Source organism: Leishmania donovani, chromosome 26 (assembly GCF_000227135.1).
Source record: "Leishmania donovani BPK282A1 complete genome, chromosome 26".
NCBI classification, from domain to species: Eukaryota; Euglenozoa; class Kinetoplastea; order Trypanosomatida; family Trypanosomatidae; genus Leishmania; species Leishmania donovani.
The window spans coordinates 748,520-772,878 of record NC_018253.1 but is presented as its reverse complement, the minus strand read 5'-3'; the positions used below and the strand labels follow the sequence as shown (position 1 = coordinate 772,878).

The following is a 24,359-nucleotide window of genomic DNA, read 5'->3' as shown; positions in this document are numbered from 1 at the left end:
GAAAGGTAAAAGGCGAGATCAGCCAGTCCAAATGGTGTGCGAGAGCAAAGAGCACAGACGCGAGAGAATAATAGCAATCAAGCAAGCGGCATCGGCGCTCGCAAGACCGCTACATCGCCCGCCTCGTCGTCGCTGGGTGCAGCCCGCTTGAGGGCCGCCGCTGCCATGGAACGGGCGACGGAGAGACTCGTCTCCATGGACTGCCATTGCTGACGCGTCTGCAGCTCCATCTGGCGCAACGTGCTCACCCGAGTCGTCGCCGCGAGCGGAATCGATGAAGCGGGAACAGCACGAGCAATACGATGGGCTGCAGTGGTGTTGCGTTGTGCAACGTGAATCTCATGTATCGCCAAGGTGGATACGTCCGCTCGCGCGGTAGTGAGAGGGGTCGTTGTCGTTGGGGACAACACCGCGGAAGCTGCTCCTGCAGCAGGCTGTAGAAGCCTCTCGTCACACTCATCCTCAGCGGCATCCAGGAGAGAGCGGAACAAGGACCCAACACGCAGTACACGGGCGTAAACTGAAGGCACCTCGGTGAGTGGGGTGCTTGGCGGCGGCAACTCGGTGGTGAGCAACGACGAGGCGAGCGAAAGCCACCGCCGAACAAAGGCGTCACGGTCACGGGCCGCGTCTCCCACGGTTGGCCAAAGAGCGGCGCCAGTGGCGCTATCCTTTCCAGCACCAGCATCTGCGGCGCTGTTCGTCACACAAAAGCGGTCCTCTTCCGCCGACGCCGCACACGGTTTCGATCCAGTGGCCTCATCCGTTTCGGAAGCCGCTACTTCGCTCCTTTCTTCCCGCTGCGCATTGCCGCTGTACTCGGCGCCACCCCTTCGCTTCTGAAGTGCAAGGCTCAACTGCGAGAGCAGACAGGGCACGGTGTGGTAGACCGCTGCCAAGGCCTCTGCAATCTGTCCTTCACACGTGCGTTGGCATGTGAAAGGGCCATCCGTGGCCCTTGCCGACACAGTCATCGGCTCGTGCGGACCGATATGCACCACCTCCACACCGCCGATGCCGTCATCTGCGACGTTGTCGTCACCAGAGCAACCACCCACGTCAGCATCATAAGCAAGTTGAGGTGGCGGTGTTACGTAGCACAGAGGTTGACCTGCGCGGATCGCGTTGCACAGCTGCGCCAGAGAGCAGAGTTGCATCGCGCAGCAAAGCAGTACACACAGATGAGAGTGGTGGAGGGCCACAGGGGGAGAGCCCGTGTCCAATGGCAGACGTTCTCGCACAAGGGCAGTCGCACCACGACGCCCATCGCCAGCAGCGTCATCGCGGCCGTCGTGACAACCCACCTCATGCTCGTGCTCATCATGGTTGCAGAGCCGCAGTGTCGACTGCTGAGGAGGCAGTGGCAGGTGAAGTGAGGCGCGTCGCCTCACAAGGTTGCTGAGGTTTCGCACAAGTGCATCGACGTGGCCGCGCTGGTGCAGTCGGCAGCCTGGGTGCGGCATCACATCGCCGACGGAGACGCTGTCGGCGGCGGGCAGAGCGCTAGGGGGTTCCGCGGTCATCGAGTCGCTGACTGCGCCGGCATCGCTGCTGGTCAAGCCCTCCATGGTGACATGCCACACATGTCGGAGAGAGCGAGGCGTGCGCAGTAGCGGCGACGGTGGGCTGTGGCTCTCTTCGCCCGCCTGACGATGCTCGTCGTCCAGAGCGTCTGGCTGCGACACCATCTGAATGTACTGGCGCCAAAGAGAGCACATGGGGTGGTTGTTGCCATCCGCGCTGTCAAGCTTGAGAGCAGCATCGCTGGTGCGTCCCTGTTGGCTCGGCGGCGCCGAAAGGCTCGTGGCCTCTGCTGTGCAGCCACACTTCTGTGCCGCTTGTCCCTCTCCGCCATCGTCGCTGGCTGAGCGGACTTGTCCATTGACGCCACGTAATCCATTTGTTTGCCCTCGGTTGCACACGCCCCCCGCGAGATGGGGGCAACACTGTGAGTGCGGTTGGCGGCCGTGGAGATGTCCCTCCTCGCCCACCATCTGACCGTGCGCACACATGCCCCTTCTTATCGGAATTGTGCACTGGCGGCTTGGTATGTACTGAGGTCGATCCAGCGCCAACCGCCGACACAGCCGAACCACCCGTCGATTCAGCGCGTCAAGCCGGAGAATCACATGCTGGAAGAAGCCGCGATGCACAACCTTCTCGAACCACGGCTGCACCTCTCGGGCCCACACCTGTGCAATCTGCAGCTTGGCCGCGTGCTTCACGTGTTCGCGGTAATAGCTGGAGCATTGCTCTTCCAGCTGTTGTGTGCGTGCCGCCATAGCCGAGTAGAAGCCAGCATACGTCGATGCCTGAGGAAGAGCGCGTGGCGAGGACATCGGCGGCAGGGGCTGCAGTGCTAGCAGTGTTGGCGGTGCGGGTGCTCGCTCTCGTGCGGCAGCGGCAGGACTGATGATGATAGTGTCTTCGAAATCCTCGGCACGATCGACCTCACAAAGTAGGCCATTGTGGCGAGGAGAGCTGCCAGCCGCAACGGCTGATTTGACCGACTGGCCACGCAGCAACGGTGTAAGAAGCGTGTCTGAGGCGCCACAAGGCGAATAGGAAGGGGCCGGCAGCACTGATTCGGCAGGATACACTAGCAGGAGCGGCGACACGGCCCGCACCAGCACGAGTCTGTTTTCATTCAGCGCGGAGCGCTGGGTCGCCAAGCGAGCACGCGCGTCGCTGAGGCGCTGCAGTGCGTTGCGGATGCCGTGCTCGACATTCTCCAACGTGCTCTCGATCGTGCTCTCCATCGAGGCCAGAAAGAGGGAGGCGTCGACAACAGGTGCAAAGGAATATGAGAAAGGGCTTGGTGGCGTTGGGCTGAGCCTCCTCTCTTCTTGCTTTCCTATAGAAAATGCTTGAGGGGGGGGGCCTTTGATAGTGTGTCGGTGCGTAAGGTACACAGTTGCCCACGTCGGGAGAGTGAAGAGAGAGAGAGAGGGACGACAATGGGAAGACTGAAGCAAGAGGTTCGCCTTTTTCAACCCCCGCGCGTCGGCACCACGCTTGTGCACGAAGTGCGGGCAGGGGCGTGTCTATGGTGCATGTCTGCAGGCGAAGTAGACAAGCTGTGATCTGAGAAGAGTGCATGAATGCCGAGGCACAGGCAAACACCAAAGCATGCATGCATGCGCACTCAGGTGTACTCGCGCATGCACAGCTGCGCAGCAGCCCTGCAACTGGTCCAGCATTTGCCTCGCTCTATTATTCCAGACTCAGGCGGCGCGGGGAGAGGAGCCAAAGGGGGAGGCGTGAAATCAACTCGGCCACGCCCCCAACCCTCTCTCGCTGCCTCCTTGATGCCCTCCACACACGTGCACAGAGGTGTACCCACACCACATACCGCGCAGTTGTCGCAAAGACTTGTAGTCGTGGCGCATAGACGAAATACAAAAAAAAAACAGAATGAACGGAAGCAAAAAAAGGCAGAGAAGCAATAAGAGCAAATACAGAGAGAGGGAGAGAGATACAGGCACAGACGCGGAGGGGGCACACACACAGTCGCTGACGAGGCAGCGGAAAAGGAACCAGAAAAACAAAAGGTATCCAAGCGAAAACACATGCGTAGGCATAGATATATATGAAGCAGTCCGGGGGGGATGCGGGGTCAGCAAGAGGGCGACAAAACTGGCAGAGCACGCAGAGGGGAGTGTCACTGTATTTGCGGCTGGGTCTGCCCGTGTCACAGTGCGTGTCTGTTTGTGTATGAAGGGGGATGGGGAGCAAATGAGGCAGCAACAAAAAAAAGGAACAGGGAAACGACGGACACGCACTGCAGCGTACCACAAAGACGCGCACCAAATGGAAAGCGAAAGGAATAAATCGATCCTCGGGAAAGACGTGCACCAGCACAGTTATGCGCTGGTGTGTATATGTGTGTGTGACGCAGTCAGTGCCTGAGTGAAAGTGAAGGAGAGACACGCGCGAGTGAGATCGTCGCCGCTGCGCACGCCAAAGAGCTGAGAGAGAGAGAGGGGGAGGGAGGGAGAGATTGCTGCCTTGCTCGCTCAGCAAGCGTGCCACTCAATGTCCATGTGCCACAGAGCCACCTCGCACCCTCCTCACCTCCTCCGTTCTTGTCTTCTGCTCCCTACAGAACCCTTAGACTGGGCATATTTTGCGACTCAAGCGGGTCCACCGCGGGCACGGCACCGTCGCGGTATTGCCCACCAGCGCCGTCGTCGCCCTCTATGAGCACCTCGCTCTCCCGCTTCACAATCAAGCGGTAGTACACAATCTGCGCCACCACCACAATGTCCAGGAAGACCTGGAAGCAGCCGCACACAATAAAGGGCAGTGCCTGTTTTGCATAGATAAAGTAAATCACTTTGATAACATCACCGCCCACCCACGTGAGGATGAGCAGCATGGTAAGGCCCTCGGTGCTGCGCCGCCGAGCGTTGCGGAGAATCTGCGGGAGCACGAGTAGGGCCTCGATGCCGAGCGCCGTATACCCTACCACCTCGGCCGCGTTCTTCCAGACGCGGCCAATGGAGACATAGTAGAGCAGCGCCACCACCAGCGCAGCGGTAGCAGCGATGGCGTAGTTGTAGACGAACTGAGGCGGAGTGTTCCGAAGCAAGCTGGCTTCGATACAGTCCTCAATGCGGAAGAGGACCTGCAGAAACTTGGAAGTCACACACCCGATGCCAGCCGATGGGGCAAGCGATGGCGGCACGTCGCCCGAGCCCTCGTACCCGTTGTGCGCCGCGCTAGACGAGGCCGGCCACTCCGCAGCAGGCGCTGCGGCGGTATTTGGTGAAGGGGCCGTGTCGTCTCTATCGCCGAATGCCTGGTTTTGCTTTTCCGCCGCTCCGCCAGAGCCGGCCGCAGAAGACGACGGTGCCACTGTTGGAGTCCCTGCTGCCGCAGTCTCGATAACGGCGGCGCTGTCCTCGTCGTATATGTCCGTGACCCGGGCGTCCAGCAGCTGCTGCACGTGCACTTCCAGCACCTTGCACAGCAGTACCCCGTGCACAGCAACGCCGAGGATAGCCTGAAGGAGGAGGGCTAAAAGAAAGTGGTGGCCAATATAATAGTAGATGCGCAGTGTGTTGCTCGTCAGCAGGATTAGGGAGACCACGGGGGAGTAGCCTTCAATCGACTGGGTGCGGTGAATTTCCGCATGCTGCGCGCAGTATCCAATATGAGGTGCGATAACGAGCGCAATCTGGAAGCATACTCTCAGCGCCTCCATCGTGGACGCGTGCACGTCGGGCTATGCGTTAGTGGGTATGCGTTGGCTGCCTGGCAGGTGCCCTGTTGCGCAGGCAAAGGGCAAAGGCGAGCAGATACGGCGCAAGCTTTTAAGAAGCAGACCTCGTGTGCGAATAGCGAGAAGCGCAGCACAGAAAGGAAGGACAGAGAAGGCCCCAAACAAGGAGAGTGGTGCGCCGACGCTGAGGACGGAGCCAGATCAAAGGGCGGCATGTTTAGTATGTGCGTGCGTGACGAGGGGGGAAGTGAGGTGGTAGTTGGCCGAAGGGAGAAGGAACGGTGGAGGTGCGCGGCGAAGTGACCACAACGTCAAGGAGAGAGAGGGGGGTAGTCACAGAGGATCACACACACACATATGCGCAGTCACACGCACATGCAGGCACACGAGAGGGAAGAGGGAAGACGTCATGCCCGTCTGCGGACGCTCCCTGCAGGCCTGCAGACTCCACCCATCTTTCCTCCTCCCAAAAGCTACGCCTATAATCGTGCTGTCGTCTAAACCCGCGGCCTCGCCGTCCCTTTTCCTATACACGTCTGGCACGCGTGTCTCTCTCCCTCTGAGTATGTTTGTATGTATGTGTGTTAGTGTCAGCGCAGTTGGGCGCACACTGCTGGCGGCCCTCGGTTTTGTGTGCGCTTCCGTTGCGTCTTTGCCAATGCACGCTCGTGCGTGTATTTGTGTGTGCGTGTGCGTGTGTGTCACAGAGGTGTTAGGAAGGGAGAGAGACAATGGCTGCACCCAGCGTGCACTTAAGACGCGAATCAAAACAACAAAAAAGAAGGCCGCGAAACGGCAACGCAGGGAAAGAGCGCGAGACAGACGCCAGCAGTAGCTTGGGAGGGGGAAGAACGGCAGCGTCGGCAGCTGGCACGCCTCACGCCGGGGTGCGTTGCGTACTTTCGGACAGCCTCTGCATGTTGCTGATGAGCTCGTCCGACAGTTTCAGCAATCGGGTTACCGTCTCCTCAGCTGTGTTCGCTACCCACGAAACGGTCGCCGGCTTCGCTGCCTCATCACCTGCGTCTGCGGCCGGGCGAGCGCCGAATCGTTCCCTCGCCGCTGCCAGCGCCGGCAGGTACGACTCCCGCAGCGACGTCTGCACCCCCTTGGCTGTCTGCATCACACTCATCTGCGACACTGTCGCCACACCCTGAGCGGTGCGCAGCGTGCTCCAGAGCACTGCATACACCTGCCCCACCAGAGCCGCTTGTTGCAGGAAAGAGAGCCGGTCCTCAGGGTGAATGCCTGAGACGCCACGCACCTCAGCATTGTCCTCTGCGCTCTCGGTGGGTCTGAAGAGCTCCGCCAGCTCAGCCCCGTACGCTGGCGGCAAGGACATGACACCTTCCGCCGCATCCTGCAGGATTGCCTGCAGAGCCGCAACCGCGTTGGCTGACGTCGCCGCCTCGTCGCCAATCTCCGCCGCATTAGCCAATACCGCAAGCGACTTAGAGAGCAGCGTTAAGTCGCGGGCGGCGTACGGAGTAGGGACGCCGCGACGACACTGCGAGTGCGCGCTGCAGGTACTATGGCGATCCTGGTGCTCGCTCCGGCTGCGGCGCTCTTGGTGCTCGATGTGGAGGCGGACGGCACACGCCAGTGCCATGTTGCTTACCGTACCAGCCGTCAGAACGTCCGTCACGCTCATCGCCGCCGCCGTCGGGTACACAGGGGAAGTGTCAGCCGTCGCGCTGTCTCGCGCCTCTTCCTCGGCGTCCTCACCGGCGCCCCCGGCACTTGCTGAAGCAGCGGCGGTATCCTTGCTTGTCAGATCCTTCCGCGACGCTGTCATGGCTTGCATGACGTCCATCACGTAGAGCCGGATATCGTTCTGCAGGCATGCCAGCTTATCCGTGCCGACCGCCTCCAGCCCCTCAAGCTCTGTTGTCAAGAACAACGCCGCGTCGACGAGACACGACAGCGCCGCGACGTACTGCCGCTCCGTCTGCCCAGTCACCTGCAAGACCTCCTCCGTACCCCCGTCCGTCTCGTTCGCCATCGCCATGCTCTCCTGGTTTGCGTTTGCCGCCTCGTAAATGACGTCGAAGACCATCGGCAGGTTGGCCGGGAAGCTGCACAACGACTGCAGTGCCATCCAGCCCTTGTGAAGGAGCGGCAGCAGCACGGCCACGGCCGTCTGCTGCGTTTCAGACGCACTTGAGAAATGTACCGTGCCGCAGCGACGTGACAAGAGCGAGGCGTCGTACGCGCCGTTGTTTCGTCCATCCCGAACCATCAGCGCCGACGCAGCCAACAGCGACCGCACTACGGCGTCGACGGCGACGTAGCTCGCTTTCTCGTAGTTGAAAGAGATACTGCTGGCGTTCTCTGGCGCCTCGGCCGCTAGAACGCCAGTCAGCGCTCCAAGCGCGGCGTCGAGGGCGATGGTCGCTTCCTCGACGAGTCCGCGGATCGGCGCCGCGGTGGAGGCAGCGGAGGCACGCGACGCGTCCTCCAATAGAAACAAGACGAACTCGGCCAGGCGATCGACAGCACCGGCAGCTGTGGCCCGGGCGGCGCCGTTGTGAGACATGCATGTGAGGTTGAGCATCGCCATGGCTGTCCAGCAGCGGCCCTTGGAGCTGAGACGGCCCGCTATGGCCAGAGTCCCAAGCACCAGCTCCACGGCGCCCTCTTCGACAAGGGCGTCGGCCAGAGGCAGTGTGCTGGTTGCAGGGGTGCCACTATGGCAGGCCGCAGGGACGAGCTGAATGCTGGTGGAGGCATCGGCGCTGAGCTGGCACATATTGGCAATGCAACGGCAGCACCGCTCGCGCACTTCCGGTGTGTGTGGGTAGGCGCGCAGCACCTCCGTGATCAAGTGCGGCGGCGCTTTCGGGGGCGCGGCGGTGTGTGGCGGCGCTCCGTTCACATCTGTAAGGAGACAGTTCGGTGGCAACGGCGCGACAAGACGTGCGGCTGCGATGTGCCTCGTGTCCTCGTCCGACTGATCGAGCTGCACAACGTGCTGCAGTGCAGCTTTGGTAAACGTCTCACAACCAGCCCGATAGTGCTCTGCCAGCGCCGCGAGCAGCTGTGGAAGAGGCGCTCGCGGAGTTGGGGTCTGCTGCCCCTGCGCGTCGAGTACCAAGTGCTGCGCCTCCGTCAGCGACATCAGTGGCAGCCACGTACGACGGAGCATTCTCAGCTCACTCCAGAGAGCGTTTGTGCGTGTGTGTGTGTAGGTGGTGGATGGGTGGGCGCGTGGCCGCTCCCTCTGCGTCTGCAGGAAGAGACACACATGCGCAGCATTACATCAGAAAGCGAGATAGAGAGAGAAAGATGGAGACGCTGTAGCGCGTCGCCGTCATGAACGTCTTCGCATACGTGTCAGAGAGGGAGAGAGCTGGTGGGGAGTCTCATTGTCGAGCAGCACGGGTCGAGCAGGCCGCTCCATCGATGCACGCATCCCAGCCGCAGGGGAGAGGTATGGTGAGAGAAAGAGAGCTGTTTTGGTGTTTTCCCGTGGCTTTGATCCTTCCGTCAGCGATTCAGCAGCGACCTCTGCGCTGTGCCTCTGCGGGTGTGGGTGTGTGCTCCTCCTCTCCCTTCCCACCCTTTGTCTCCATCCTCTCTCTCTCTCTCGCTCTCTTACGCTCTTTATCGGGCTGCCCTGTCCCTGCCTTCAACTTCCATCCAGCACACTTTTTTTTTCGTTTGGGGAGGTACGCGTTGCTTCTCGTCTTTTGTCTTGACAGTATAGTGTTACAAGTGATGCACACCTACCCACACAAGCGCTGTAGCTTGTTGCCGCCTCTCTCTCTCTACCTATGCTCAGCGTCGTCCATCGGGCCCATAGATCATAAGCTGGTGGTTGTCGCCAGCGACGTCACTCACGCGGCAACAAAAGAAGCGAGCACGAGCAGGCGGAGAGAGAGAGAGATCGGCCCCGTACAAGACGCAGCGCCAACTCACCACGGCACAAAACCCCCGCGCACACAAGCTTCAGCGCTTCGCTACTCCGAAGCGCTCAAACTACTTTATCTTCCCCTTCGCGGCGTTCCGCTTCGCTCCAGCCGCCTTGCCGAACTTGCCGCTGTGGTTGTAGCCACCGGACTGGAACTTGCGCTGCGTGATCTTTCCCGACTTCGTGTGGACCTTGTCGTAGGAAAGCTTCTTGTGCAGCCGTGGGTCCTTCTTGGCCGCCATAATCTTCATACGGCGGTTCTGATTGCGCACCTTGCTCTTCACCGTCTTTGGAATGAACGGCTTTCCTCGTGCCTTGGCAGTTCTGCGACGCTGATTGTTGCTACGCCCCATCCTGCCAAGACCTGAAAAGAGGGCAGGGATGTGATGGCAGGTAGGGGGGCTGGGGAGGAAGACTGCGAGTGGCCGTGGCGGAGGGTTGCGTCGCTGCGTAAGTGGAAGTGTTCGCGGTTTCCGCACGAACAAAAAAAGAGATGCCGTTGGCGCGCACGTCCACACCGGGGCACGGGAGAGGCGAATAGGGTTGGCTGCGGGTTTGATACCGCGTGCTCTGTAAGTGAAGAGGAAAGGAGATCCGTGCGCAGGCTTGTGATGGGTGGGTGGGTCGGGGGGATGTAGCACAATGAAGGGGAAGGTTGCATAGAAGAGTGCCATTTTCATGTGCGCTTAAGCTCATTCTGCAGACGCGGTGGGCTGCTGTCACCTGGGGCAGGCCGTCAAGGACACGAGAGCGGCGCGAGCGTATCCGCAACGCATGCGCCATCTCCGTTTCGCCTCTGAGGCACCCCCTTCGGTGCTGACTCTAGACATGCTCCCCTGTTCATGTAAGATGGTGCTGGATGGCTCTCCGTGTGCGCTTAGGCGATTAATTGACAGTGTGTTGGATGGCCGATACCGTGGGAGGCGCGTATCCACCAAAGGGGGTCGCAGCGGCAGACACTTGCAGCCCACCCCACCCACCCACACACACACACACATACACCATGGTTTGCCGCACATCCCGTGTGAGCGCACGGCACTCGTCGAGACAAAACCGAACGAACAGTTCTGTAACTTCGCTTCGTGTTGCACGCAAAGAGGGTCGGGCGCGCGTGTTGGGCAAGCGAGGCTGGTTGCCAGCTCCGTGGGGGAACTGGCAACTAGCTCTGTCAAACTCTTCATTGCCAGCATCAACCACTCCTCAGTTGCCGTCGTCGCTAGAGGACGAGGAGGAGGCAACGTTCCTGAGGCGTTTGCAGCCACCACTTCGGTTAGCGCTGCAGCCTTGGCGCCGCTTCGACGATGACGGTGGCGGCTGCAGCGGCGTCCCGGATGCAGAAGATGAGGCGATGCCGAGCGCGCTGAGCTCTTCCTCATCTTCCAGCTCCGCCAAACGACGCGGCTGAGCCGACAGCAGCTCTGCTCGGCGGCGGTCTACAGGCGAATGCTTCGTGCCCTCCCTACTCGCACATGTGGACACCCGTCTCGCGTCTTCCTGTCGCGGCGGTGGCAGTGGCATCTGTGCGCTGCTCTGGTGTTGCGAAGACGCCTTCTCTTTCTGTGACTTCAACAGCCGCACCTTCTTCGTCGACAACGACGACGACCCCGAGGACGTGCTGGACGTCAGTGAGGAGGTATCGCTGGCCTCAGCAGCAGAGCGCTTCCGCTTGTGCTGACGGCGTCCACCTTCCTCATCCTCGTGGCGCACGCGGCGTCGCTTCCGTCGCTGCCCCTCGTGACCCTCATTCCGCGGTGCCGAAGCCCCAGCATCACCTTCGTTATCACCAGCGTGCACTTTCTTGGCTGAGTCGTGCTTCTTGCTCTTTCTCTTTGCAGCCATTGCGAGGGCGCGGTCGAGCGACGCAGAGCGGCTCCAAATGCGCGATGATGACCCCGAGGCGGCTGAAGACGCCGACGACACATCGGACGCTGCGTCTGTGGCGCCTGCTGCAGGCCTCCGCTTCCTGTTCTTGTTGGCGTGCTGGCCTTTCCGCGGCGGTGCCAACGCGCCCGTTGACTGATGCTTCCTCTGCCGCCTCTCACCTTTCTCATTGCCCTTGGCTCTGTCCACGTTGCTGTCACCGTCGTCCTCAGCGCTCTGGCCGCCACCATCCGCCTCATCATCATCGCTGGTGTTCACGATGAATCCGGAGAGGCTGCTGGCGTCGTCGTCGGAGCTGAAGTACTCGTCCAGCTCCGCTCGCTCGCTAGAGGAGGTGGTGCTGCGAAGGCTCGATGAGCTGCTGGACAAGTTCAGCGCGGTCGCGCACCGCTTGCAGACGTTCATAGCGGGCACCCTCTTGCCGGCCATTCCTGGCTCTGGCGGGTGCGGCCCGCCGCAGGCTTCGTGGCGCACCTCCTCACATTGAGTGCAGATGAGTAGATCGCCGCCCACCTCGTGGCAGCCGGCACAGCGGCTCATGGCGATTGGCACCGGCGCGGTATCGGTGCGGGAGTGCAGAAAAGGGGAGTCTCTCCAAGTGCCGGCTACGGATGAGCCATCCACTGACAAAGACGCCGCTGCCGGTGTCTCTCGTGGGCGGTTCTCGTACGGAACGTTGGCTAGCGCGCTCGTAAAGGCACGACTGGCATCACAGCTGTTCGCGCCACCCGCAGCTGGGGCACGTGATGAGGACGCGGCTTGTACCGCACGGGCAGAGTTGCCATCGCCGCTGACCGTCGCGTGCGACAGCGGTGGCCATACCGATAACTTTTGGCCGCCAGGAAAAACAACGCTCTCACGGGTGGGGGCGGCCAGGCTCTCCTCAGCTACCCGTTGCGACGCGCCCGCGCCTCTTTGCGCGTATGCCAGGATGGGACTGCTCACTCCCTGCAATGCCTGCACGGCGAGCTGGGACGCCGCAAGCAGTTGTTGCTGAGTGCTCAATACGTAGGTGTACTGCTCTTGCTTACGGTGGTAGAGGCCCAGCAGCTGTTGCTCGCGGCGTGAGAGGGGCGTGATGAGCGGCGCAAAGCATGCGGATGCGAAGGGCCTGCGCTGCTTCGTTGGCGAGCCTCGCGAGAGCGCCGAAGTGGTGCAGTCAAACAAGTACACGAGCAGGGCATCCACAGCCTCTGCTGTGGACCGAGGAGACGCGCGACAAGCTCTGCCGCCGTTGGGATGGGCTGGTTGGCCGCCACAGTCGTTGGCCCGTTCGTAGGCCTGCAGCTCCTCGGGAAAGACCTTCGCTACTCGTGGCACGACGTACTGCACAAACTCCTCACTCGACGACAGCGACGGAGCCACAAGCTCGCTTTCAGTCACACCAGCTTGGCGATCCGGCGAACGATCATTAGCAGGGCCTCCGACACCCACTTCGCCGGCAAGGTAAAAGGGGTAAGCCTGCGCCAGCGCCCGCCACTGCCGGTTTGACAGATCTGTCATGGGCAACCTGCGATTACGTGTAAGCACGTGTGTGGGCGTGTGTCTCCTTCGATTGTATAGTTTAGGACGACATCCATAGAGGATGGAGGGGGGGGGGGGCTTGGCAGTCCGTCTCGTCACGCTTCTATGGTGTCGCTCTGGAACCCATCACGGACAGGAGGAGACTCGCCAGCAGACGTCGAAGGCGGTGTTGTCAACGGAATAAGTGAAAGAGGTGAAGAAGAGAAAGGCATCACACGCGGAGTCAGGCGTTGACAGCGGAGACAGAAGAACGCCCGAAGGCACGAAGAGGTAAAGGGTGCAGAGACCGCGTGCCTTGTTACATTCTTCAAGGTCGGAAAGCAGCACCGCGGTACTGGACACGCCGCAGAGGCCGCATTTCGTGGCGGGCGCATTTCAAGAGACACACCAGAGCGGCGCCGAATGCAGCCACCTCGCCGCGCGTGCCGCACATAGCCTCCCTCACTGTCCGGGAGCGCATATGTCAACAAGAGGACAAGAGAGAGTAAGCGCCATCGCCCGGGCAAGCGGTCGAGTGCAAGGGGTCTGCTCCGTCCATGCAGTCTCTTGCCGCTGTTTTTGTCTCTTTCAGTTTCACATACTTGATCGTCTTGTATGTGTGCATGCGTCTGTGCGTGTGCGTGTGTGTTTTCGCGAGAAGGGAAAGGGAAGGAGCTCACCGTCACGTATGTGACCTCACCACCACACAGCGATGCCTCTCCCCCCCCCCTCCTTCCACATCCTCCTCACGCCATTCGCACTGCATGCTGTCCGTGTATCCCCCTCCCCCCACCGCCAACACCCACGAAAGATGCTCGCTGTGTGCCGCCGACTAACGCGAGCAGCAAAGAGTGCACCCACACGAGTGCAGCGGAAAACAGAGAGGAGACGCAGGCGGAGGCGGAGGCGGAGGCGGAGGCGGGTCGAAGGCATGAAAGAGGCGCACTCACCAACGTAGCGCCTCCCCACACAACAGATGCCAAAAGAAAAACAAAGAAGAGCTTACAAGATACGTGCGCGTACATGCGTGTGTGTGTGTGTGTGTACGTGTGTGTTAGGGTGTCCAAGAGACCGGCATAGAAAAACGAGAAACAACAACCAAGCACAAACGATATCACGAGTGGAGAAAGAGAGGGGGCCGCGTGTGAGTCCGTGTGCGCGGGTGATGGCGACGTTGTTTGTGCGTGTGTGTGTGTGTGTGTGTTTCGTCTCCCTGAGCCCGTTCTCCACATACCTCTTTTCTGAACTGCTAAACGAGGGAGAGTGCGAGAGCACCAAAGAAGGGAAAGAAAAGCGCGTGCCAGCTGCGCTCAGCAGCGGTAGTCGCCCTCATTTTGCTCGCACGCCACGGCTCTACTTCCTGCGCCACACAGTGCAGTGGGAGAATCCCAGCTGATAGTGGCGAATGTGATCGCGGATAAGGAAGGCCTCGTCCGACTCGTTCAGGAGCTCCAACTTGCCCTCCAGAGCCGCCTTCACCGCATCCTCGCTGCGCACGCCGTCGTCTTTGCGGCCGCCCAGCCAGCGTGACTTCTCTGTCGCATCCTCCCACCACGAGTACGGGTCTGCGAGAATGAGAATGCCATCCTTAGCCAGGAGCCGTACAACGCTGTTGAGCAGGCGCTGCGGGTCTGGCACGCGATCGATCAGATTAAGGCAGAGTACGCCGTCAAAGGTCTCGCCCTTCTTTGCCTGCCAGTACTTGACGTCGGGGTACAGGCGCGACGTCGTAGTTGTGATCTTGCTGTCCTCCTCGAACATGTTCATGGCGTCACCGGCGTAAAACTCGCAGCGCTCCGGCCGCACCGCGCGAGGCAGCTCTAGCTCGCGCTTCTCCGTGATCTCGCCCTGCACAGGGGCGGTGTAGGTGACCTTCTTGCCTGACGTCGGCTGGTTCACCACCTCCTTGGCGAGGTGAATGAAGACCTCCGAAAAGTCTATGCCGATGACACCGCCGTCGAACACCTTGGACATCTCCAGCACCGAGGCCCCAGTTGCGCAGCCGATGTCGAGCCCGCGCAGCTTGCGCTTGCCTGGCTGCACGTAGGTGCGGAACTTGTGAGCGACGCGCGTCGGAAAGTCGTAGGCCTCGCTCACGGAGCGCAGCCGCTGCGTGTAGCTCTCGCGCGACGGCGTGTAGTGGAACTCCATGTACTGGCGCGCCGCCGCCTCACTCTCATAGATGTCGGAGCTCTTCGAGTGACTTTCTGAGCGGGTGGCGTCGTTGCCTGCCCTGCAGCGCCCGCCGCAGCAGCGTTGCATCACGTTGGCACCGATCAACGCGGCGCCAGAGGCGACGACAGCCGTCAGGGCGACAGCGCCGTACAGCTTCCGCTGCTCGGCTGTCCAGTCCTTCGTCAGCTCATCGAGCTTGTCGGAGAGCCGCGCTTGAAGTTGCTGCATTGCTTTAACTTGAGCACAAGTGTCTGCGCGGGTGCACGCCTCAGCGCACACCGACACCCAGGCACAAAGACTGTCGCGGACGGCGTGGCGCACCAACGGTGATGGGCGGCTGGCGTCGCTGCGGGTGCACGAGACAAGCAAACGCGAAAACTGGCTTTTGTAAGCTACAAGGAAAGCAAGCGAAGGGCGGAGAATACGATACGGCGAAAAGGTGCACGAATATCTAAAGCGTGCCTCTCTGCACGAAGGCGGTTGACGGTCGTCCTTTGTGTGTGGCGCCACCCTCTGCTTTAACGTGGTGCGTGCCTGGAAATGCGTTGTGTGCGTGAGTGGCGCTATGCATGTGTGCCGAATAAGGTCGCGCACATGCCTCATCGGCCATCATGGGCGTGTGCGCAATAGAAGAATGGAGAGAAAGAGAGAGAGGTTGGAAAGTGGCGGTAGACGCAAGAGCCCCTTCCTCCAAGGAGAGGAGTAGTGCGAAGAGCCTGCGGAGCTTGACCATGGAGGGTGCTGGTGTGACCGCGCGCTTGAAGTAAAACGCGTCCGCTGTGTGGATGCGAACGTTTATGTGCGCGCCGAACCCGCGAGCGCCTTCCAAGGCCCCGCTACATCGTAGCAGCATCTCCCCGCACATGCATGCTTGCATACAGAGCGCAAAATAAAAAGCAGCTAGCGGCCGCGTGAGAAGACGTGAGGCGAAAGACTATCATGCAAAGGTGGCGTCGTCACTTCCTCGTCCTCCTCGGCTTCCACGAAACGCTGTGCAGCCCTTACCCCTTCTCTCTCAATCGCGCGCGCGCGGAAGCGTGCACACTCGGCAGGGTGGGCGCATTTTCGCCCCTCCCCCTCCCTTATGTATCATGACTGCGCGGCTTCTCTCTTTGTCGTTTTCGATCGGCAGACAACTGATATAGTGGCGGTGCATGAAGGGGGTAAGCGGGTGTGCGCATGTCTATGAGGGCCCGCGCTCGCTCTCGCTCACTGTGCATGTGTTTGCGTATCAGGCACACACAGAACACCTCGAGGAGGGGAGAGACCGTCACACGGAGACATCATCCCACCCGCAACCCTCAACCACGACACGTGCGAGAGGTGAGAGACGAAACGACAACGGAAGCGAATGAGGGAAAAACAAAACGACGAAGAAAAAAAAGCGGCCGCCGCAGAGGCGCGCCAAAGGTGAAAACCTCCCATGTGTGAAAGGAAAGCAGCCGTGGAGGAAGGGAGCGTGAGTCCGTGACGGAGTCGACGAGGGGACGCGGCGTGCGGCGACCACGAAATGGCAGACACGAGAGAAAAAAAAGAGGCAATAAAGGCTGAGGGAGAGGGAGAGATGTAAACTACTCCGCCACAGCGCAGCAACGACTCCACACAACACCTAGTCACGATAACACCCATAATAACAGAAGCCACGAACACTATCGGCAAGTAGGGGAGGGGTTGGTGAAGACATACAAGAGCGACGAAGCGGAGCACGCGCACGTGCGCGTAGAAAATGAGATGGGGGAAGAAAATAGGCGAGAAGCACGTGCAAACTAAGCACCACGCACAGACACCGAGGCGGCCTTCTACGCTTATTCGCCTTGTGGAGATCAGAGGCGCAAGCTCTTCCTGCTGTGCAAAGAGTAGCACAGCCCTGAGTTTCGTGGGGGAAGGGGGGTTATTGGTTGGTGTCTGTGTGTTGAGGGGGATGGCGCTGTCGGCAAACGAGGAAGGGAGAGGCCAGATAATGGAATAGCATCAGGCGATACACTCTGTGTGTTTGTGTGCCTGCGCCGGCTCGTGTGAGCTGGAAAGGGGAAGCTGTACGTGATGCAGGGATGCAAAAATGATCGGGAGAAGCAATGAAGAAAGAACAAAAAAGGACATCTGCGACGCGTCCTTCAGCATCTCCCACGCGCGTGAAGAGCAGCGCACGGGGAATAGACGTCAGCTACACTGCAAGAGAGCAAATAGATACACACGCGCGCACACATACGCGGCACGACACTGCACTACGTGCGAGAGACGGAGGGGGGAGGGGTCGGGTGGCCCTTCCCAGCCACGAGAACAAAAAGAAAGGGGCAACGACGGCACGGACGAGACGGGCTAGAGAGAAGGCGTGGGACAGAAGTGAAGTACACCCTTTCTCGTCTTTGCTGCAGGACACACGACTAAGTGAAATGCCAACAATCAGAGTGAGGCAATGCAGGGCATAGAAGGGAAAAAATGAAAAAATAAGAAGTATTCAGCAGTGAGCAAGCACGGATACACAGGAGCGGCAATGCACGCAGGTAGGAGAGACAGACACCAAGACGCACACACAAATGCATCACCGTGTGGGTGTGTCTGGAAGTACGCCGGTGTGTGTGTGTGTGTGTGTGTGTGTGTGATGGCGGATCCACTCACAGGCTCCTCCTCACTCACACGTCATCCATCTCTCCCCCTTTTTTCTTAAAGTGCCCCTATTCGTTGCCTGTCCCTTCTTCCGCCCCTTCTCTATGCAGCAAGGCCGACGGAGATGAAGAGCCCACTTGTCGTGCGCCGCATCTTCGCGTCCAGTTGATGCTCGTACGCCACGGGCTCCTCACCGTCGTCGGCGTGGTCCTCGAACTCAGGGCCCTCGGCGCCGACGTTGGCGCGACCAAAGAAGCTAAGGTTGTGCGAAGGTGTTCGTCGGTTCGAACCAAGCATCGGCTGGTCGTCCTGGGCTCCCCTGTGGCCGGCGCGGGCCTTGGCCGGTTTATTCGGCCGCCGCATCTTCTGCCGAGGCTCATATAGTGCCTTCACAAGCGTCCACTTGGAGGAAGAGAGCATCTTGTGCACCTTGTCCTTCGACACGTGGACCTTGTGGCGCACCGTGAACTTCGCGTCGAGGTGTGTCGGCGTAACAATGAAGCGAAGGTTGCGGATGTTCTCCTCTGGCTCGTTTGTGGCCTCCGCGGCATCCTGCATGAAGGCCTTCGTCAGCTCATCGCGCTTCTGCGTCAACGGGATATCCCAATCACACCCGTGGAAGTGCAAGCTGTGGGTGGTCAGCTCAAACCCAAACTGATCAATCTGACGCCCCGGACGCGGGTAGCGGAGTCCGTCGATGATGCGATCACCGCTATCGCCGTCGCTGTTCCGGGCAGTCTTCTTGCGGCTCTCGCTGTCGTCGCTGTGCACAGACGCGGGCATGGATCACGCAGGCGGGGGGAGACAGTTGCAATCTTGCTGGGTTTGGGGAAGAAAATGGAGATGCTGGTAATCGCGATAATGAGAGTGGATACCTTGCTAAGGATGCAAGTGGTGTAGGCCGCGGAAGATGGAGAACACGCGTATGCGTGTATGCGTAGTCCTGAGTGTAGCGATGTGCGTGAAGTGAGCTCTGTTCCACCTTGTATTGTTACCTTCTTTTTCTCGTAATGTGCTGCTTGGCGACTTCTTTTTGTGCGCATGCGCGTACAGAGGCATATGCGGGGAAGAGATAGAGAGTCGTTGATGCGCATGAAGAATTGAGACGAGAGAGAAGAGAGAGGCAACGCGCGAACTTCCTTCGGCGCCGATGACTTCATTGTGCATCACCTGTGCGCCTCTTGTTCTCTACGGTTGTTTGTGTGCTGCTCGAACACGCAAGCATACAAGCAGAGCAGCAACGACTCCAGAGGCGCGCGCTCCCAACTGCGCTCTTGATTGCGCCTGCCACATCTGCCTCTTTTTTTTCGTTCCTATGATGATGATGCCGTTTCACCGCAATACTTCTAACCTCTTTTTGGAAACAACGAAAAAAGTTTTTGTCGTCGCTCATTTTTTGTTTTTCTCTTCGCGCCTGCCTCGTCGCTGGTGTCGCTGTTGCCAGCTGGCTATCCTCCTCTGTGTGCGCTCATGCGTGTGCGTTCGTGTGAGGAAGGAAAAGGAATGGTGTGTGCGTGAGTGTGTTTCGCTCGCTCGCTCTTTTCGATTGCGGCTTGACTGGACTATCCTAGTCTAAGAGAAAGAGCACACGATGCCTGTTTCGACGCCTCGCACTGCATAGCTGTACATACACATCTACGCATATATAAGCACAGAGATCCTTTCCTTCACCTCTGCCTCGCGCGCACACACACACCGCACCACACCACCACTCATCCTTTATCCGCGCCCACTCACTCTTGCCTGCCTCCTTCTTTGTCTCCCTCCGCCAACCTTCCCCCCCCCCCGCCCCAGCCTTTGTTTCGCCTCTTGGCTTTTTCCGCGACGACATCCATCCACCCTGCCCACCACCACCCCCCGACACCACGAGCAGCTTTTTCGACTTTGGGCTCGTTGTTGTTGCTCATGCTCTCGGTACCGCGAGCAAGCCGGACAAACGTGCACGCACACGCAAGAAAACAAAGGAGGGGTGGGAAGAGGGGTTGGGAGATAAACGGCGATGAGGATGCTGCTCATAATTGTCAACAGCGGTTTTAGTAGGGACTAGACGCAAGAGAGAAGCCACGAAAAAAAAGTCTGGGGATGATGATGGAGGAGGGGGGCGACAAGAATCTGCGAAGCACCAAGGCATACAAGAATGCATTCGGTGGAAGAGGTGAGGAAGAGAGAGGGAGGAGAGAATAAAGTGGGCAGCGATGGGGGGTGCACACAATCAGTCACGCGCACCTACACCGAGCGAGCACGTATGCCCAACACACACACACATAAACGCATGCATGTATATGTACTTACATGTACACCTACAGAAAGCGAGAGACGCAGGCACGCAGGCAGGGAGGCCTTTACGAAACAAACAGAAGACTCGCACGACTACCACTCCCGGGCGCCGGGGAGAGCCAAGAGAACAACGACTAAGCGCGTCCGCACTCCACTCGAGGGCACGAAACAGAAGAATAAAAAAGAAAGAAGACGAGGGGGAAGGGCGGTGATAATGGCGGCATCACGCGCGTGTGCACACAAACCAGAATACAAAAAAAAACTATGCATATATATATATATATATGCAACGGCGAACGACGAAGTAAGACACACAACAGCATAACAGCACAAGGGAAAGACGGATTATGGCCAACACGCAAAAAATGCACAAAAACAAAAGAGAAAAAAGAAGGACAGGAGAGGATGAACAAGAACACGAAAGGAGAGAGAGACAGAGCACAGCAAGCGACCACGATGCCACCGCACGCACTCATAGCATCACACGTGATGGTATCCCGTGTGCGCGGGTGGTGTACGATTGTGTTGCAGGTTCCTTTTACACTTTTTTGTCTTGCAGTTGATTGATGTTTGTTGCTTCGCTTCCTCTTCTCCCGCACCTACAGATGGCGGTGGTGGCGGCGGAGAGGGAATATGAGTACAATGAAGTGGCGTGCGCAATGAGGGTTGAGCTTGCAAGCCCGCGCGCGCGCATGCAGCGACCGCCTTCCTTTGCCTCCTACCTCTCTCGCACGCAAGCAAGCAGCTCAGCACACACGCACACACCTGAAAGCAAAATGAGAGACGCACCAAGTTTCACAACGGCGTGCATAATGTGCACTCAATGGTCTCTGCCAACCGAAATAGCATCAATACATAAATAATAAAAGAAAGAATGAGGCGAATAATAGCACATGCGCGCATACACATAAACACTTCCACCATCATCGAGACGGTGCTTGTGCTTGCCTATCCGTCTGCGGCCTTGGTACACCAGGGATCAATGACAACGGTACAGCAATGGTAGGAGTCGTGGGACGAACAGATAAAGGAATATGTCGAAGACGAGCTGAACAACGGCAACAGACAGGAAAACGAGAGTGATCGAGAAAGAGAGCATCTTCTCTGCAGTGTCGTGATCTTCCTTGTTTGGCATCGGCCTTCGCTTTTGTCCGCTTTTTTCTTTTCACTGTGGCACATATCAATATATCTTACGTGCGTGTGTGCGTCTCTCACCCACCCCGCCGCTGCTGCTGCTGCTTTTTTTTGCCTTTTCTTGATGTATGTGTGTGTGTGTGTGTGTACGTGTGTGTCTGCTTCGAGCAACGCCGACGCACACGCACACACACACACACATAAACGTATATATCGGCGGCAAAAGACATGTGGATGCATTCTTTGGGGGTGGGAGTTGCTACTGGAGAACAAGAATAGGCCACACACGGCACACACACACACATATATATATATATATACACATACGCGCCAGCCCATATATCTGCGCATGTACGCATGCATACACATGCATGCACATACACACATTTACGTACACGGCACACGCACACACGGCACAACACAGACCAGAGGCAAAGAAGAGCTGGAAGTACTTGAGATGAAAAGACAAAGGAAAAATGAGATGAACGAACGAAAAAGGAGGCCCTCATGCACGCACAGCGACACAAATCCGTAAGGCACAGAAAAGGCCGAAATGTGGATGAGGGTAAGTGCCGTACAGAGCCGCCACTGCATCGTGTGTAATTCGTCTTATTTCTTCTTGTCCCTCCTGTATGCTGCCCTCGACGTTGCTCCAGGAGGTGTGGCGTCTCTCGCTCGGTCGCTTCCCTATTTTTTTCTCTTTCGCCTGCGCCCACTGGGGACGCTGAGAAGGCAGAGTCGAAAAGGGATCATGGGTCACTCTGTCGCTCTGTGCGCTGATTGCGTATGCGTGTACGAGCACCTGTCCTTCTTCCCTCTCCTTCCCTTTCTCGGCTGTTGTTTCTTCACTACGCGAGGCAGGGAGAAGGAGGGGCAACAAGAGGCGGTGCACAAGGCAAACACAAAGCCGAAAAAAAGGGGGAGAGGAGGAAAAGACAACGATGAGCCAACAGAGGGCGTGCGGGAGAGAGAGAAGGAGGGAGGGGGTGGGGGCAATCGACTTCTCCTTGGTTTAGTTCGTTTCTGCACGTGCCTCTACGCTCCACAGTGACGGCTACGGGTGCTGATACGTTTGTCTGTGTGTGTGTGCGCATGTGTCCGGCAGTGTGCGGGTGTACACTGCGGAGGATAGAGAGAGGGGAGATGCTATCACATGGAGGAAGCCAGACCCCCTCATCTGGGGCGGATCAGCACGACAGAGAAATGCTACGCGCGCACCAAGACAGACTCCAACACAAGCGCGCAGAAGGAAGAGATGAAAAAAGACAATGGGAGAAGAGCACCACGGCATCCAGTATGTGTGCAAGAAGAGGCGAACACTCTGAAAAAGGAAAGGGATGCGGAATCGGCATCACAGGGCGACGTAGCAAGCGAAGGTGAAGAGGAAAAGAAGGAAAAGAAAAGGGAAAAGAATCCACGCTACAGCAAAAAATATCGATACAGACAGCGAAGGTGTGTGTTTTTGTGTGTACTGGGGCTGCAAGAGAGTGAAGGAAAGGCGACGTGCACACGCAGGTAGACGCATTCGTCGGCATGAGGGCGAAACAGAGAGAATGTGTGTATACACATAAACATACATGCATGTACACATCTATGTTTATATGCTTAATATATATGTATATATATATATATATATACGTGTATGCTTACATATATGTGTGTGCGCGCGTAAAAGATTGGAAGAGACACACTAGACAAAAAAAGCACCGCAGAAAATAGAAGCGGGCCGGGAGGCGTATGGAAGAGTTGCCATACCACAGTCCCGAATAGAAGCGCTTCCGCATGTCACAGGTACGCGCTGCTTGACACGCGCTTCGCTTCGCTTCTCCTTTTAGGGCTTCTTCTTTTTCCTTTCTCGCTCCTTCTCTGTCTCCTCCGCCGAAGTTGCCGCCACCTCCTCTGTCGTCATTTTCTCTCCATCCATCACCCTCACCGCACCTCCAATCCACCGGCCCCCACACGCGCCCGCTTCGTTGCCGTGGTCACGCACCCATCTTTCGCCACCCGGCCGCTGTTCGCTTCATCTTCCCCCGCGACCACCGCCACCTCCCCACTGCCGCACGCACGTGCCCAATCGTCGCCGTTGTTTTTTTTGTCTTTGTTTTCTTTTTCTGCTTCGGGTGCTCGCCTTGCTCTGACGCGGCGCAATGGAGGGCTGAGCGTGGTTTCCTTTTCGCGCCGCACACGGCGAGGGGTCCTTGTGCTCAGTCTTCTCCTTCGGTGTGTCAGCGGGTAGGTGGGTGGGGTAGCTGAAATTACCGCCGGGCACTCACGTGGTCATGTGTTGCGGTGGGCCAGGTGTGAGCCTCTTCTTGCGTGTCTCTCTCCCTCCCTCTCGCCCCTCTCTTTCCATCGCCCCGTTGCGGGCGTGTGGCGAGACCGGGGGGGAAGAAGCGAGCGAGAGAGGAGCGCAAGCACAACGGGGATAAAAGTGCGTGCGCGTGTGCGCTTGTGCGCGCGGCCGCCTGCCTGCACCTCACGCCTCAAAGCTCGTGTACCGCTGGCAAGTCTTGGGGAAGCTGTAATTCTGGAGCGCCAGGTGGATCGCTTTTTGGCGTGCACGGCTGCCGCTGTACGTGACGAACGTCACCTCCATACAGTCGCTCATTCTGATCTTGAGCCGCTTCGCCTCATCGGCCATGACAGACGCGCCGTCCTTGATGTCCTCCATGAAGCATGCCGCGATCTCGGCGTGGCGCTTGCGAAGCACCTTCGCCCACTTTTCGCCATGGAAGCGCACCGTGTGGCGAGTGCGACTTATGCGGAAGGCCGCCTCGTCTTCCATCGGCTTCGACGAAACCACAACCGTGCCCGGCGACGCCTCCCCGCAAGCCGCCTCATCGGCCTGCTGCAACTTCTTGGAGGGCTCCGCCAGTGGCGCAGCGGCCTCGCGCGAGGTGTGCGCCTCCGCCGCGTTCCCACGCGCGCTGTAGTCGCCGTAGTACGGGGTCGGCGGGGCCTCCACGTCCCAGTCAGGCCCGCTCACGTTCAAGCTCTTGCGACGACCGGCTGCCAGCGACGCGCGGCGCGACTGGACGGAGGAACGGCGCACCTCCTCGGGCATCGGGTGCCAGATACAGCTCTCACGGCGGGACATCGTTATGTGGTGTTCGTGGGGTATGCAAAGGAGTGGAGGAACAGAGACGGAACCGAAGCGTTAGCAATGATGGAAAGAGTATGATGAGTATTAGAAGTGGCGGTACGATGTGTGGAGAGACCTGTTGAACGAACAGAGCGGCAGCGTGTTGCTGCCAGAAGAAAAAGGGAAAGGGTGTGTGTGTGTGTGTGTGTGTGTTTGGAGGGGGGCGGTGAGGGGGAGAGGAAACGTCACAAAGTAGAGCGAACGAGTGTGGGAGCGCAATCGGCACACTGGAAGTGGAGAGCGAGGCAAGACAGCAAAAAAAAAGAAAATGATCCACAAAGAGGGTAGAACGGAGACGAAGAGGGAGTCTAACTGTTGGGATGAAGAAGAGGTGAGATGAACCACGGTGGGAGAGGGGGGGGGAGAAGACCTATGCCCACACTCGCCCTCCGGCACACACACACACACATGCGCTCATCAAGAGAGAGACGTGTGCACCGAAGAACACGACGGCCACACGCGCATGCGTCCCTTTGCCCGCCTCTCTCTGTGTGTGCGCTTTTTGT

General features: G+C 58.7%; 8 protein-coding genes across 8 annotated transcripts; all 8 read right to left on the bottom strand.

Moving 5' to 3' along the window:
• Nucleotides 1-77: 77 nt before the first annotated feature.
• Nucleotides 78-2,759, bottom strand: LDBPK_262050 (hypothetical protein, conserved; the record flags this gene model as incomplete). Its single annotated transcript, XM_003861742.1, has 1 exon — nt 78-2,759. One exon carries the CDS (start codon nt 2,757-2,759, stop codon nt 78-80), a length of 2,682 nt encoding a protein of 893 aa, XP_003861790.1.
• Nucleotides 2,760-4,099: 1,340 nt separating this feature from the next.
• On the bottom strand, nt 4,100-5,206 carry LDBPK_262040 (hypothetical protein, conserved; the record flags this gene model as incomplete). Its single annotated transcript, XM_003861741.1, has 1 exon — nt 4,100-5,206. The coding sequence occupies one exon, from the start codon at nt 5,204-5,206 to the stop codon at nt 4,100-4,102; it is 1,107 nt and encodes a 368-aa protein (XP_003861789.1).
• An 895-nt stretch (nt 5,207-6,101) lies between these two features.
• Nucleotides 6,102-8,369, bottom strand: LDBPK_262030 (hypothetical protein, conserved; the record flags this gene model as incomplete). The annotated part of the gene is made up of 1 exon (XM_003861740.1): nt 6,102-8,369. The coding sequence occupies one exon, from the start codon at nt 8,367-8,369 to the stop codon at nt 6,102-6,104; it is 2,268 nt and encodes a 755-aa protein (XP_003861788.1).
• An 833-nt stretch (nt 8,370-9,202) lies between these two features.
• On the bottom strand, nt 9,203-9,487 carry LDBPK_262020 (hypothetical protein, conserved; the record flags this gene model as incomplete). Its single annotated transcript, XM_003861739.1, has 1 exon — nt 9,203-9,487. One exon carries the CDS (start codon nt 9,485-9,487, stop codon nt 9,203-9,205), a length of 285 nt encoding a protein of 94 aa, XP_003861787.1.
• Nucleotides 9,488-10,334: 847 nt separating this feature from the next.
• LDBPK_262010 (hypothetical protein, conserved) lies at nt 10,335-12,518 on the bottom strand (the record flags this gene model as incomplete). The annotated part of the gene is made up of 1 exon (XM_003861738.1): nt 10,335-12,518. One exon carries the CDS (start codon nt 12,516-12,518, stop codon nt 10,335-10,337), a length of 2,184 nt encoding a protein of 727 aa, XP_003861786.1.
• Nucleotides 12,519-13,871: 1,353 nt separating this feature from the next.
• LDBPK_262000 (hypothetical protein, conserved) lies at nt 13,872-14,921 on the bottom strand (the record flags this gene model as incomplete). Its single annotated transcript, XM_003861737.1, has 1 exon — nt 13,872-14,921. The coding sequence occupies one exon, from the start codon at nt 14,919-14,921 to the stop codon at nt 13,872-13,874; it is 1,050 nt and encodes a 349-aa protein (XP_003861785.1).
• Nucleotides 14,922-17,402: 2,481 nt separating this feature from the next.
• LDBPK_261990 (hypothetical protein, conserved) lies at nt 17,403-18,083 on the bottom strand (the record flags this gene model as incomplete). Its single annotated transcript, XM_003861736.1, has 1 exon — nt 17,403-18,083. One exon carries the CDS (start codon nt 18,081-18,083, stop codon nt 17,403-17,405), a length of 681 nt encoding a protein of 226 aa, XP_003861784.1.
• A 5,104-nt stretch (nt 18,084-23,187) lies between these two features.
• On the bottom strand, nt 23,188-23,808 carry LDBPK_261980 (hypothetical protein, conserved; the record flags this gene model as incomplete). Its single annotated transcript, XM_003861735.1, has 1 exon — nt 23,188-23,808. One exon carries the CDS (start codon nt 23,806-23,808, stop codon nt 23,188-23,190), a length of 621 nt encoding a protein of 206 aa, XP_003861783.1.
• Nucleotides 23,809-24,359: the final 551 nt, after the last annotated feature.